Here is a 14,809-nt window from a genome sequence, read left to right as displayed (position 1 = left end):
TTTATTAAAGATTAATATTATTAAAAGATAAATCACATGATTAAGCTTTTCGTTTGTTTTGATTCTATGGATTTTGGAGAGAGAAATAAAAAGGATATTTAAATGAGAATTGAATTGGGATAAGTGGTTCTAGTTGTAACACTGTAGGCCTTAGGGAGTAAGTAAATTATCTCTCACCTCAGTTTAAGGTTTCATGAATTTTAGATGCATCCTTTAGGTATGACTAATAAGAGATCTTCTTCTTGTTGTTAGGTACAGATGGTCCTTTGCTTGTAAATTGTAACACACAAAATGTTACTTTTCATTTGGAATCAATCTCACGTAATCTTTTGGTATTTGACTTATCTTTTTTAAATAAAAATATTTTTGTTTTAATTTCATTACTGTGTCTACCTATTTTAAAACTGGATATATAAATTGTTTTTTTTTTTTGGTTCTACTAATTATTTTAATTGGGGAGTAGGAACCAAATGTATAGTCACTTATTTGATACTTTAATTGTTTGAATATTAGTACTACTTTTTTTTTTAGTTTTAATACTAATGTAGATTTTCAATAGTAGATAATTAAATAATATAATTAAAAAAAATGAATTGAGTGGATGAATGGGGTGAAATGGCATCTCCCTTTCTTCAAAATCTTTGGCTTAATAATAAATAACATATATCAAATTAGACATTTAAGTACATTTTGTAATGTGAATATATTATTATATTTCTTAAAATAACTTTATTTTATTGAGAAGCAGGTGTCCATAGTACTAACAATTTTAATGAAAAATAGACATGGTAACTAAAAGTTCGACCTATTAATTTTTTTTTAATATTTAATATATATTGAAAAATAATAATAATAATGATAATAATAATAATAATAATAATAATAATAAATATTTTTTAATTATAATCAACCTAAATTTTTAAAATTATTTTTGCATAAACAAATTAATTAAAGGGGGTCTGTAACAGATCAAACTTAAAGCCGACTCATCAATGTCACTCATTCCTGAAACTCGAGCGGCCTGGGGCTTACTTTGTCAGGAGCTTGAGCTTAGTCTTCTTCTTATTCGACGCGTCGGCAAAGCTCAGCTCTCTCTCTCTCTCTCTCTCTCTCTCCAATGTTAACAACACGCAGATCCAAATATTCTTGTTGACGTGGAAGGCTCTCAAGGTCTTCGAAAACGTTTCGGCGCGCTATTGGCTCCGGGGAGGCCCCAGTTGGGGACATGGGCGGGGTATAGTGCCACTTGTCACCTCAGGCGGACACACTCTCTCACCGCCCTAGCTTTGGTTTGAAGCCGCCGTCATCCACCGCCGCATTGCTTCAGTCAGTAGCCTCTCTCTCTCTCTCTCTCTCTCTCTCAATGTTATTCCATTATTATTATTATCAAATTTTAATGAGTAAAAATATTATTATAAAAAAATAATAATAAATGATTGCTTTTGAACTAGACTAGATAATTGATAGATAGAAATTCAGGAGTTTTTATATAATTTTAATATAAAGTGTTTTTTGTATAAATAAATAATTAACAATATTGTCTTACCATAAAATACAACCCGAGAATTAATGTTTTAAGGGATGATGATGATGATGATCTATTCCATCCAGCAATGCAAGAATTAAGCCCATTCATATTTAACTTTGGAATTTCAATTTGATACATTAATATATATTGGTATGGTATGATTGTTTGAAAAAGTTAAGTGCTTTATTAACAACTCGTTTAATTTTTTATTAAGATCATCTACATTAATATAATTAATTTTTTATTTATTGAAATGGAGAAACTAGCTAGCTAGATTAAAGAACTTATTAGCTAGCAAGAGAGGACATTAATTATATATTTAATGAATTAATTAGCTCTAGGAATATATGGTATGTATATATATATATAATAAATAAATCCTAAGCATATATAGCATGTAGACATACGGATGGATACGCTAAATTAATAAAGAGCTTGAAAAGTTGAATAAATAAATAGTGAAAAAGAGATTGCAAGGGGGGGAAAAAAGAAGCATACAAATGAAGGGCGTCAAATTAATCCTTCTAAGTCAGAAAGGAATCCACTACCACTCCACCGTAGATGCCAACAAAACCCACTCACAAACATTATGATTGACTCATTTTTAAAATTAAAAAACAAAACCAAAAAAAAATCCATTATATTTGCAAAGCAGGTCTATTCGCACACACACACCCCCCTATAATACACAAACATTCTCAAATGGAGAAGATGCACTAAATATATTAGAATATTAAACCCATTTGTAAATAAAAAATTCTGGGTAAAAAAATAAAATAAAAGAGTTTAGTACAAGATGATGTCATTTATATCTGCATCAAAAATGATTTTTTGGGTTGAATTTTTATATAAACTAGTATTTTTATCATCGGTGTTTTATTAATTATTTTCATTTAAAAGTTAAAGTCATTTCTTTATTAGAAAGTTTTGTTAGAAAAGGTAATTTCAAGATAAAATTTTGTCACATTATATTTTTTAATTTTAAAAATTAATTAATATTATAAACACTTTGTTACTGACTTAGTTAGCATAAGACTGTAATTTAAAATGGAGAAATTTTGTATGTACCCACATTTTTTCTTATCTACACTCGCGTTAAAAAACATTTAAAAGGAAAAAAATTATTTTTATCTTTGTTTGCAATCACTCATCATACCTTACTTGTAGTCACCCATCATCGTCGGTGGCCCAAATTCTCTTTGAACGCCCAAATTCTCTTTGAACGCGGCTACCATCAGCTTTCACCCATTATTGCATCTATTTTGATCTCTTTTTTTTTTTTTTTTTCCCTTTTGCTAGCGTCGTTCCCATTCGCAAAGCCTTCGAACCCCGATGCTTGGGTGCGATGATGGCGACCGCATTCGTGGTGGTCGCCGATGGGAATGATGCCACCAAGAGAGAGAAAAAAAGAGAGAGATAAAAATGGGTATGATGATAGGTGGGAGGTGAGAGTTGATGGTAGCCTTGTTTGTAGTAGTCGTCGGTGGAAGTTTGGGCCACCAGTCGAAGTTTGGGCTGCCTACTATGATGGGTGGCTCCAAGTAAAGTGTGATGATGGGTGACCGCAAATAAGGGTAAAAATGATTTAAATATTTTGTAACGTGAATGTAAAGAGCAAAAAAATAGTGGGTGTATATAAAATTTTCTTTCAAAATGTGATGATGCTGTGTATTAATGATATCTTAGTTTTCTAATTTGTTCCGATATTAGTTAGTAGACCAAACTGCCCTTCTCTCAAACATACATACAACATATATCTCTCATGTGCGTTCTTGTTGATAGACTATAGTTGCAGCGGCAGCGGCAGCAGCAGCAGCCGCAGCAAAGTGGGTGATTTTCCTCTCTGTGAAGACTCAGAAATAGCTTTTTGGCATTCCTTTTTGTTCATCTTCATCCATGGATGCTGCTCAGTGGCCACAGGTAAAGGAAGATGGAAATTTTTTCTTCCTTTGAATCATGATGATACTCTCTCGCTTTCTAGCTAGGGTCTTGGAGAGTTGGGGTTTTCAAGGCCAATTAATTTAGAATGTTTTCTTGCTTTGGGTTTTGAGAAATTTTATTTTTTCTTGGTTCAAAGCTTTGCCTCTTTCTTCGTTCAAAAGCAACTTTTTCCAAAGAGATGAGATGATGTTGGTGTTGCTTGGCAGCCCCCACTAATGTTTGTTTGAATTTTATTGTGTTTTCTCCTGTCGTTTTGAGATTATTAATTTCTCCCTTAATTTGTTGCTACAAAGCAGCAGCATAGTAACTGCAATTAAAACTAACTCTCGTCTCTCTCTCTCTCTCTCTCTCTCTCTCTCTCCACCACCACCATCTGATAAAGAAGGACCCAGAAAAAGCAGTTTTAATTTGTTTTCTTGCTGTTGTAATCCTCCAAATCTTAGCAGCTTCCACCTGTGTTGTTTGTCTTGTTTCTTTGACAAACACTTTTTATGTTTGCTTTGATGGCTTTTCCGCTTGTCCTCTCTCTTATTTCTTTTTGATTTTAATTTAGGGCATAGGAATTGTGAAACCCATGGACGGTGGCGGCGGCGGCTCAATGCCTAGTAGTACTATAACCGAGAGACGGCCGAGGCCAGAAAAAGAACAGGCTTTGAACTGTCCGAGGTGCAATTCCACCAATACCAAGTTCTGTTACTACAACAACTACAGCCTCTCCCAGCCCAGATACTTCTGCAAGACATGTAGAAGGTACTGGACCGAAGGTGGAACCCTCCGGAATGTTCCCGTAGGCGGCGGCTCCAGGAAGAACAAGAGATCTTCTTCTTCTTCTTGTTCTTCTTCTTCTTCATCATCATCATCATCAAAGAAGCTTCCTGATCCATCTGCTTCTCATCATCTAAACCCTAAGATCCATGAAGGCCAGGACCTGAACCTCGCTTACCCACCCACCCCCTCATCTTCCTCATCTCATCATCTCTCAGCCATGGAGCTTCTCAAGAGTGGAATTAGTGCTCCTTTGGTGCCACTGTCCTCAAATAATGCAATCTACCCATCTGGGTTTCCTCTTCAAGAGTTCAAGCCAGCCCTAAATTTTTCCCTTGATGGGTTTGAAAATGGGTACGGAAGCCTGCAAGGCGTTCATCAAGATTCTAATAATGCGAGGCTGTTTTTCCCCTTTGAAGAGCTGAAACAAGCACCAACCACAAGCACAGCTGAGTTTGAGCAGAATAGAGACCATGGAGAGCCTACTGGGTACTGGACTGGGATGCTGGGTGGAGGATCATGGTAAATAAGAGCCATAAATATGAAGAAAGATGTTTTTTTTTTCTTTTGTTTTTTTGGGATCTTTGTTTACTTTCCTAGGGACTTAAGTTTGATCAAAGCTAACAGGTAATAGGGTGAAAGAGTATTCCTTTCTACTCTTTTAAGTGCTTTTGCTTACCCTTGTTTACTCTTTGATCAATGTGGATGTTTGAAGCTTGCTTGGGTGAGCTTCACAACAACAATATATATATATATATATAATATAGCAAGAAATATTATATGTAGATAGAAGATGAGGCCAAAGGAAAAGTCTCATCTTTCCCCAGGGGCTTCATCCATAGATGGTCTATGGAGCTGGCACTGTGATCATATGGTTTACTATATATATATATATGTTTTGTTTGGCTCATCTTGTTGAAACTTACATATATAATCTTTTCCAAGTTTTGAGGGTGGAAGATATATATATATATATACACACACATTGCTGGTGAAATTAATTTTACATGTTTATTGTGAGCAGTTTCTATGAATTAAGAGAAGACAATATTATTGTTACATTTGCATGTCTTAGACTGAAAGTGTGCTTGGAATGATGGCTTTCAATGCTTTGCAGTTTCCAATCAGCTGGCTCTCTTTTCTCTTTATTTTTCTTTTCCTTTTTCCTGGGCAACAAACAGGTCATGAGGACTGTCAAATCTTTATCAGCACCATCTGGGTCTCGAGATTCCTCCGGCCATTAAATTAAGAATGCTCCTTCATGAAGCAAGCAGTAGTATCTATGAGAAGAATAAACCAGAGAGAGAGAGAGAGAAGACAGCAACTGTAGCTAGGATGCATGATGCAGTTGAGATATAATTCCACATGCTACACCACTTTTAGGTGAGAAGATTTGAATCATTTGACCCAGGCATTAATCTATACCTCTATCTAGCTAGATAGTAATATAGGATCATAATATTCATGATATATATAGCTGTACCTTTAAAATGTATTAGATTATGGTTGGAATAAGAAAATTATGTTATATTGTGGTAGGAAAAAATTATAATGTGTTTTTTAGTATTAAGCACATTAAAAGACTTCATCTCAACTAAAGAGGGCCAACTAACATAGCACTTTAAGAGATCAAATTTTAAGACCCATTTCATTGATAACATTGTGACCCCGTTTCCTTGGCTGATCATTACATTTCCTGGACATGTTCCTTCTTTTATCACATGTACATATATATAAAAGCATGGAAACCCTAATAGCTTGGCTGGCACTCCCTCCGACCTCTTTTACTTTTGGGTGGACCCACAAACATTCCCATTGGAAGCTGTGCTAAAGAATTATCCAGACCCAGCTAGCAGGGTGAAAGATTATTAAATATATTTGTTAAGGCTTGATAATGATGATGTTTATATCTCTCTATCTATATAGTTAGGGTTTCTTAAAAGTGGTGTGATATATAGATGGAGCTTGGGTAGTTGTGCCAGTCTCTTCCGATATTTTAGCACCTTTTTGAATTAATTCCGTTGCTTTTGCTCTCTCCCCATATTTTTGTCATCCTGCAAGCACGTACTTCAACTGAAATTCATCCTCAAATTATTAATCCGCTGGGGTTTCCATTAGAACCCATTTCAAGCTACCTTGTCTACATGAGATGATCAAAACTGGCTAGCTAGCATATATAGCATGCATATATATATATATATATATCTGTCTGTATATGTCATCCTCGTCACAACTTTTGGTCCCAGAATCCGTGCATAGATAGATACTGATAATTGTGAAGACAGCTAATTAGGCTTGCTGTCAAGATTTTGTTTTGGACTTTCAAATTCAAGTTGCCTACTTTTTTATATGGAAGAGTTAGGCCGATCATCTATCACGCATGAATTAGACCGAAGCATGAAAGAGTTAATAATTTCGTTATTTAATAATCTCTTAGGGTTATTCATAATGGTTTTGACCATCTTGATTTAAACACGTTCTGAGTAGTAAAATATACTATTAAATTAATCATACAGAACTTAAATCTTATGAAAGGGCCAAGAGTGAAACGAGATTCATTCTTCATGTGATGTGCTTAACACTAATTTTAATTTTTTTTTAATAAAAAAGAAAAGCATGTATATCCATATATATATAAATGACTTACTGCGTCAATGAAACAATTTTAAAGGATGTTTCTTTTTTTTTTTAAATATTATTTAAACATCCAAGTTTGTTATTTTATTTTATTTTATTTTATTTTTGGATATCTTGCTTGAAGATTACTCATTATCAATGTACTTGTTATTCAAATGTAAGGTACAATGTTAAAATTATCGTCTAAATAAGTTTTTTCATGTAATTGACATTAATGATAATATATATTATGTTCAGTTCAGAAACTAATATTAATTATATACAGAGAATTTTCTCACATTGGCTTTGTAAAATTTAATTTAGAAATTATACTACAAGTACTGATTTGACAATATCTTAAAATATAAATTATTTGTTTCAAATTATTGAATAAAGTTGTAATTAAAGATCTTCTATTCCATATAACATTATATAGAAACTGTTGGTTTGGAAAAGTAAACGACGTCGTTCAAAGATCTGTTAAAAAATTTCTGGACTGGGACTTTTCGGAGTCCAGCAGTCTATTTCTAAATGGCCTCGTTCCCTCCGCCGGCGACGGCAACGCCACCACAGGCCGTCGATTCGAAGCCCGTCAACCTCTTTTTCAAAGGGTTAAAACCAGCACAACGGCAAGGAATGTCTCGTTCCCTGGCCAGAAATTACCAAGGCCAACTCTCCATTCTCGATGGCCTTGTGAGTGCAAGCACCTATGCTTCAGTCCTCGAGCCCTGCGACGGCCCAACTCACGGAAAACAAGTCCACGCTCACGCACTTAAAATGGGCTTTCGCGATCATGAGTTTGTGCAGACCAAATTGCTCCAGATGTATGGAAGATGTGCCTGCTTTGAAGATGCAGCTCTCGTGTTCGACAAAATGCCGCTAAGAAACTTGTATTCATGGACAGCCATTCTCGGCTTGTATGTCAGTCATGGCTTGTTCGAGGAAGCTCTTCTTCTGTATAAAGAGTTGTTGTCTGAGGATGTTGGGTTGGAATTCTTTGTATTTCCTGTGGCTTTGAAAATTTGCAATGGTCTTGGTTGGATAGAATTGGGGAGGCAGTTACATGGGGCTGTGTTGAAGAATGGCTGTGTTTCCAATATATATGTTGGGAATGCTTTGATAGATATGTATGGAAAGTGTGGAAGCCTCCCTGAGGCCAAGAGAGTGTTCAACTTAATGCCCAGTAGAGATCATGTTTCATGGAATTCCATGGTTACTGCTTGTGCCGCCAATGGCATGGTCTATGAGTCATTGGAGGTTTTGGAGAAGATGTCAGATGGATCAGCACCAAATCTTGTTTCTTGGAGTGCTTTAATTGGTGGGTTTTCACAGAATGGGTATGATGAGGAAGCAATTGCGATGCTGTACAGAATGCAAGCTGCAGGGTTTGAGGCCAATGCACAAACACTGGCAAGTGTTCTTCCTGCTTGTGCTAGATTGGAATTGCTGAGTCTTGGGAAGGAAATCCATGGCTATATTACAAGACATGGATTTATGAGTAACCCTATTGTTGTCAATGGATTGGTTGATGTGTATAGGAGGTGTGCTGATATTGGGACTGCTGTCAAGATCTTTTCAGAATTTTCCACAAAAAATGTTGTGTCGTTTAATACAATGATTGTTGGGTACTGTGAAAATGGGGAGATCTCCAAGGCAAAGAAGTTGTTTGATCAAATGGAATTGGAAGGGATTAGGAGAGATAAAATTTCATGGAATTCAATGATTTCAGGGTATGTGGATAATTTCATGTTTAAGGAAGCTCTGAGTATGTATAAAGAATTGCTTATGGAGGAGGGTATTCAACCTGATTCTTTTACGTTAGGGAGTGTCTTACCTGCTTGTACTGAAATGGGTTCTCTAAGAGCAGGAAAGGAGGTACATTCAAATGCCATTATTAGAGGCCTGCACTCTAATCCTTTTGTTGGGAGAGCATTGCTACAGATGTACTGCAAATTTGAAGACCTAAACGCTGCTCAGAGGGCTTTTGAGGAAGTCAATGAAAGGGATGTAGCCACGTGGAACGAACTGATCTCGGGTTATGCTCATTGCAATCAGATTGATACAATTCCAAATATTCTCCAAAAAATGAAAGAAGATGGCTTTGAGCCAAATGCGTACACATGGAATGGAATTATTGCAGGCCATGTTGAAAATGGCCACTATAAATCAGCATTGCAGCTGTTCACCGAGATGCAAAGTTCAAATCTCAGACCTGATATTTATACAGTTGGGATCGTTCTGCCTGCATGCTCAAGGTTGGCAACAATTGAAAGAGGGAAGCAAGTGCATGCACATGCAATCAGAAGTGGGTATGATTCAGATGTCCACATTGGAGCAGCCCTTGTGGATATGTATGCAAAATGTGGGAATATTGAGCATGCATTGTTGGCCTATAATAGGATCTTACACCCTAATTTGATTACCAATAATGCCATGCTAACTGCATATGCTTTGTGTGGACATGGAGAGGAGGGAATTACTTTCTTCCACAGAATGCTGACATCCAGTTCCAGACCCGATGCAGTGACTTTCTTGTCAGTTCTTTCTTCTTGTGTTCATGCAGGAGCAGTAGAGGCTGGATGGCAATTCTTCAACTTGATGGCCTATTATCATGTAATACCCACATTGAAACATTTTACCTGCTTGGTTGACCTTCTTAGCCGCGCGGGCAAGCTGGATGAAGCGTACAAAGTTGTCATAGAAATGCCAATGGAGCCAGACCCTGTGATTTGGGGTGCCTTGCTTGGGGGCTGTGTGTGCAGAGGTAATGTTGATTTAGGAAGAATTGCAGCCGAGAGGCTCATAAAACTGGAACCTGAAAATACAGGGAATTATGTTATGCTGGCAAACTTATATGCCTTCGCAGGGAGATGGGTGGACGTGGCTAAAACAAGACAGTTGATCAAGGATAGACAAATGCAGAAGAATCCAGGATGCAGTTGGATTGAAGATAGAAATGGAATTCATGTTTTTGTTGCTTGTGACACATCTCACTCCAGAACTGAGGACATTTATACCACTCTAGATCATTTGATAATTCACATGAGAACACCAGTAGAATGGACACGTAGCTAACAAGCTTGACATAATATTTCTCATGTATTTGTACAGATTCACATGATAATACAATATCCCCAGTACAGAGTTCCAAACCACTATTTCCTTGTAGCTCCGGCTTGCAACAAAAAACCAATCGGATCCAATGAGGCACTTGCAGCAGGAACGGCTACTGAAATTTCATGTGAAGGTTACATAGTGGTGCTGAATGTGAATGGAACATTCTGATGATTAGATTCAGTAAAGATCAAGTGACTCGAGTACTCTCCGAGCTTGGATGTGTAAAGCTATCAGTCTCTGCTCTGGATCAAGTGTTGACCCAAATTGACTAGCTGCCCAAATCAAAGAGGCAGATTTCTCTCCCAAAAGTCGCCTTATATCTTCATGTATTGTTGCCATTGGAGCTCTTTCCCTCCCATTTAAATGCCCGATGAGTAGCAACAAAAACTCTCCACATTTTAGCCTGAACCAGCAAAAATATCAGTTTTCAGTAAGTTGAATTAAAGAAAGATAGAGCGCTTTATCATCCCTAGATCAAAAGGCAGGTGGAGTACCAACTTGAGTAGATTAACACTAAATGGCACTCTTCCCTGTTTACCTTTGGAGTACACTAGAAAGAGATCTAGATGATTTGTAAAGCTTCATCATCAACCGCACTTTATTTTAACCAGGTTAGGGTCAATAACATATATTCATAATGTCAATTGACTTCTAAAAGTCATATCAACAATACAAATTCATGCAAAAGAGCAGAAGGCAGAATTTTACACTACATGCCCTTCCTCAAGCAACCCTCTAGAAAGGGATGATGATATAAGTTTCAGCAGTATTTTCATATGGAAAAAATTCATGAGATGGTGGTGAATGGATATAAGTAAGGTGGTGAATGGATATAAGTAAAATGGTTGCGTTCCATTATATAGTTAATATTGTGAAATCAACTTATACAACATGAAAAACATGACTTCGATGATTGCTAAAACTTCTGAATGTATATTTTAAACAAAGGTGTCCGTAATGGCCATTTCCATGGAGTTAAGAATATACAAATTACTAAAACTATCATGGCACATTCTCAGTGTCACATAAGTGGGCACTAAGCAGTGCTGTTCCCTAAGCATCAGTTTGCATTGCCAGATGCCAAGGATAAAACAAATGCTAACAAATTATTGTTTTTGTGCAAAACAGTTCACGGGCAGGCTTAAATGATAGAATACATAGAAGTAATTATTTTGACTCAAAATAAAAAAAAGACAAGCATAGTGTGTCTAACATTAGAGGAAGCAATCACTAAAACAGGGGAAGGAAAAATATACGGACAGAAAAATACCTCAAATTTTCATCTACTTGTTTGTCTCTTATGAGTACTGCAACTTCCTCAATGCCATTGCATGCCTCAAAGGCCTACAAATTATTGCCAAATATGCATCAAAAACAAACTTAATAAGTTTTCTTCATCACATAACTATAAAGGTATGCTTTAGGACAAAAAGATGCAACAAGAAGTCTTCTGTTAGGTAGAGTTACCACTTAACAGATTACTGACAGCATAGATACATCCTCTGCTGTCACAGAATAGTGTAAGAGGGTGATGCTAACCCAAAAGACTAGTCTATTATGTAGAGTTACCACCCACTGATATATCCTGCAAAATCACTCTAGAAACACCCAATATGGGATGAATACAAGCTCCTCATGAAGGCAATTTCAATGTCTTCTGTTACCCTCGTTTACCCAAGTGGCGGTCCACTCCTGCAGTCCATCAATTTTCCATATCATGGAAACAAAAGAAACCTCTATCATCTAGACAAGAATCTTCAAACTGCGAAGGTTGAAATGCAGAGGAAGTAATAGGTCCCTCTGTTCAGTTTTCTATTGCAAATATTTTGTATCTTTATACTTGTATGGTATTTCTTCTATGTAAATCACAGACAAGACAAAAAAAAGTCCTGCAACCTTTTAGTTGATGCATCGTATTACTTGTATGCTTTCCCAAAATCCCAGACAGACTATTAAGCACAAAAATTCTATGCAAAGTAAGAAGATGGACTTCAAGAGAGTGCTTACTTATGTATATGGATAAGATGGAGAAGACAGAATAACCAGTAATTCTATACTTTCACAATTGCAGACATTGAGGGTGTTTTTTCTTGTACGGTTTCATCAAGGAGGGACACAACCCAAACTCAGAGCCTTTATCCAGACATAATTCTCAAGAGCATATATAACTTTTCATTAAGGGACGCCAAACTTCATATGCAGTTTGAAAATGCCTATAAATCAATGTCAAAGGTAGAGCACAAGCATGTGACCAATGATAACCAGGAAGAAATAAAAGATGATACAGCATCTTTGGTCAATAAGTTTAATAAGCATATCCAAAAAATCCAAGGCATCCATAACAAATAAAGGAAGAAAGAATTGTGTACCATTTGGTTAGCTGAAGAATCCAACATTATTGAAATTAAAGCATCCAAGCATGCACCCTGCTCGAGTACTCCCCGAGTTGATAATATATTCATCAAAACCTGCAACATATGGGACTAAATCTGACACTCTAAAGATAAAGAAATGGTAAATCCAGCAGCAAAGCTTCAAAAGAGAAGGACATGACTAAAAAAGTGAAGACTAAATGCCAAGGTAATTGCAGAGATCTTCAAAAGGCAGCCAACTGAACAATAATAATTTGATTCCGTCAAAATAGCACATTCAGTTGAATGGATCATAAATTCATGTAAAAAACCATATGTTCAATTTTATATAAATGATAAATTGATGCTACTCCCAAAAAGATTGTACATAAGGGTTGCATGTAACCCCCCCCCCCCCCCCCCCCCTCTCTCAAACACACACACAGGCCCAATTGGGAAATATGATATGTAAGTTCTAGCTCTTGCTAGTATCTGATTTCTATTAAAAATTCTTGATTAGCTAAATTAGGTACAGGAATCACTTCACATGACTGGTCTTTTGGTTTCTAGTTTGAATTATTGGATGGGAATTCAACACACTATCCAAGACAAGAATTGGAAGCTGTTTTTCACAATGAAGTTCTTGGAGTGTTCGAGTTCAAAATGAGATTAGATACTTAGCCAACTTATTTACATTATTTAATAAATTCCCAATAGATCATATGTTCTAAATCAACCCAAAAAAAAGGCACAACAGGGGTAAGGCAAGGTATATGTATACCTGTATTGCCTTGTGTTGATGAGCCAGCACTGTGCTCTCTCTGTGGAGCAAACAGCATCCCTCCAAAACTCGAAGTGCAAGTGCAACTTCAGAATCACTTGAAGGAGTTATTATCTTCATGGGTTGAGTACCAAAAATGTGATTCAAATTTGCTACCCTCTGCTCCTCCAGCTCTTTCAGTGAATGTTGAAAAAGAACTGGAACAACTGGTAGATATTATAACACAATGACATTAGCCACATCTCTATTTCAAATAAGACAGGTACTTCCAAAAGTAAATCAGTAATCAAAACCAGTTAGCTTCATGAATGACCATTATTATTTATCAAAATAAAAATGAAAGTAAAAAATGACCAATTTTGAAGCTTTGACACATACGTGGCTGTGAAAAGAATCAAATATCATGTTTAATGTTTCTCCGGAAAGTCTCATGTACAACATCAAATCAAACTATTGCTGAGAAAAAAATATAGGCAATAATAGGAAGTTAGGCAATGTTCAAAACTAGGATTGGTAATGGATGTAAGTGAGAGAATACTCATATTTTAAATACTCATAAAAAAAAAAAAAAAAAAAGAATGACATTGCATTAATATCTTTTAATTTCTAACCCAACCAAGAATAACAATGAATCAATCAGGCCATCTTTTCCCATTACTTGTTCTTCCCCACAAATCCCAGTTACAAACACATGACGCCAATATCTAATCACCTAGGCCTTACTTTCCTCTATGATTAAAGCAAAACTAAAACTGACAGCCTAAGCAATTACTTTCTTAGCACTGAAAATGAGTCATTTTCCGTCACAGGTCTTCCATGATTGAAAAGAACTCAACACATGGATAGCAATAGAAACGAAGCCACATAAGACACAAGGAACAGAACAGACACGGACCTCGGAGATCGGAGAAGGATTGGGTGTGGCAGAAGAGTGTGATAGTAGAGTCGGACTCGGCGACGGATCGGAGGAATTTGAGGATGCTGCGGAGGCCGCGGACTCGGAGGAAGGAGAACTCGGCGCGAGCGTCCTTGAGGCCGGTGCGGAGAGCAAGGGTGACTTCTCTGTACACTCGCTGGCTGTCGAGTGAGTTCACGAGGTCTCCGACAGGCGACGGGGACAGAATCTGCGACTCCGAGCTGAGGCCGTCGCTCCAAAACGCCTTCTTCAAATGCATATCTCAGTGACTGGGAGACGATCCGGGGGAATCCAAGATTGAGCTAAACAAATAAGAAAGGGGAAGTAAGGAATAGTGAACCCTAATATAATAAATCGAATCCAAAATCTTCAGACAGAAAGGGCAAGATTGCAAGCTTGAACAAGAATTACGCGGATAAATTTGAAGGCAGGCAAAATAAAAAGGTGTAAAAAAGATACAAAAAAATGGGTAATCAACCCAATTCTACTACGCCAGGGAAAGAGAAAAGCTTGCGCCATGGCCCATGGGAAAGGTAAAAAGGTTTGAAAGGCCAACCTGCAAACTCCACAAAGGACGCAGACCACCTTCTTCTTCGTTCAACGATTACACCATAAATAATAAATAATATTTTTTTATAAATTAATAATCCTAAGCTGGCACCACCACCACCCACGTTTCCATTCAATTTAAATAAATCCGACCCACCATGTATTGGGTTAAAGTTTGGATATCTTATTGTTGTTGTCGACGCTACATGTAAAGAGAGGAATGGCAATTATGTCAAGCCTCAACT

The 14,809-nt window shown here is 36.7% G+C and overlaps 3 protein-coding genes across 8 annotated transcripts; 2 read left to right on the top strand and 1 right to left on the bottom strand.

The window, feature by feature from the left end:
* The first annotated feature begins 1,129 nt into the window (after window positions 1–1,129).
* Window positions 1,130–5,796, top strand: LOC127801668 (dof zinc finger protein 1-like). 3 transcript variants are annotated; one of them, XM_052336993.1, is made up of 4 exons: window positions 1,130–1,326; window positions 3,311–3,448; window positions 4,023–4,756; window positions 5,352–5,796. In XM_052336993.1, the coding sequence occupies exons 2-4, from the start codon at window positions 3,425–3,427 to the stop codon at window positions 5,476–5,478; spliced, it is 885 nt and encodes a 294-aa protein (XP_052192953.1). In that variant the 5' UTR covers window positions 1,130–1,326; window positions 3,311–3,424; the 3' UTR covers window positions 5,479–5,796. The 3 variants fall into 3 exon arrangements, with proteins under 3 accessions (XP_052192953.1, XP_052192945.1, XP_052192963.1); XM_052336985.1 differs by lacking the exon at window positions 1,130–1,326 and having other exon boundaries at window positions 3,215–3,448; XM_052337003.1 differs by lacking the exon at window positions 1,130–1,326 and having other exon boundaries at window positions 3,225–3,448; window positions 5,416–5,793.
* Window positions 5,797–7,245: 1,449 nt separating this feature from the next.
* Window positions 7,246–9,925, top strand: LOC127813950 (pentatricopeptide repeat-containing protein At2g20540-like). Its single transcript, XM_052355110.1, has one exon. It carries the CDS (start codon window positions 7,382–7,384, stop codon window positions 9,923–9,925), a length of 2,544 nt encoding a protein of 847 aa, XP_052211070.1. The 5' UTR covers window positions 7,246–7,381.
* On the bottom strand, window positions 9,908–14,717 carry LOC127813961 (uncharacterized). Of its 4 annotated transcripts, none has more exons than XM_052355138.1 (6): window positions 14,572–14,717; window positions 13,995–14,317; window positions 13,100–13,305; window positions 12,337–12,450; window positions 11,238–11,311; window positions 9,908–10,370 (listed from the first exon to the last, which is right to left on the bottom strand). In XM_052355138.1, the coding sequence occupies exons 2-6, from the start codon at window positions 14,272–14,274 to the stop codon at window positions 10,145–10,147; spliced, it is 900 nt and encodes a 299-aa protein (XP_052211098.1). In that variant the 5' UTR covers window positions 14,275–14,317; window positions 14,572–14,717; the 3' UTR covers window positions 9,908–10,144. The 4 variants fall into 4 exon arrangements, with proteins under 4 accessions (XP_052211098.1, XP_052211088.1, XP_052211082.1 ...); XM_052355128.1 differs by having other exon boundaries at window positions 14,494–14,584; XM_052355122.1 differs by lacking the exon at window positions 14,572–14,717 and adding an exon at window positions 14,427–14,564.
* Between the last annotated feature and the right edge of the window lie 92 nt (window positions 14,718–14,809).

The sequence above is a fragment of the Diospyros lotus genome, chromosome 1 (assembly GCF_014633365.1).
Source record: "Diospyros lotus cultivar Yz01 chromosome 1, ASM1463336v1, whole genome shotgun sequence".
Lineage (NCBI taxonomy): Eukaryota > Viridiplantae > Streptophyta > Magnoliopsida > Ericales > Ebenaceae > Diospyros > Diospyros lotus.
This window is presented reverse-complemented; position numbering and strand designations above follow the sequence as displayed.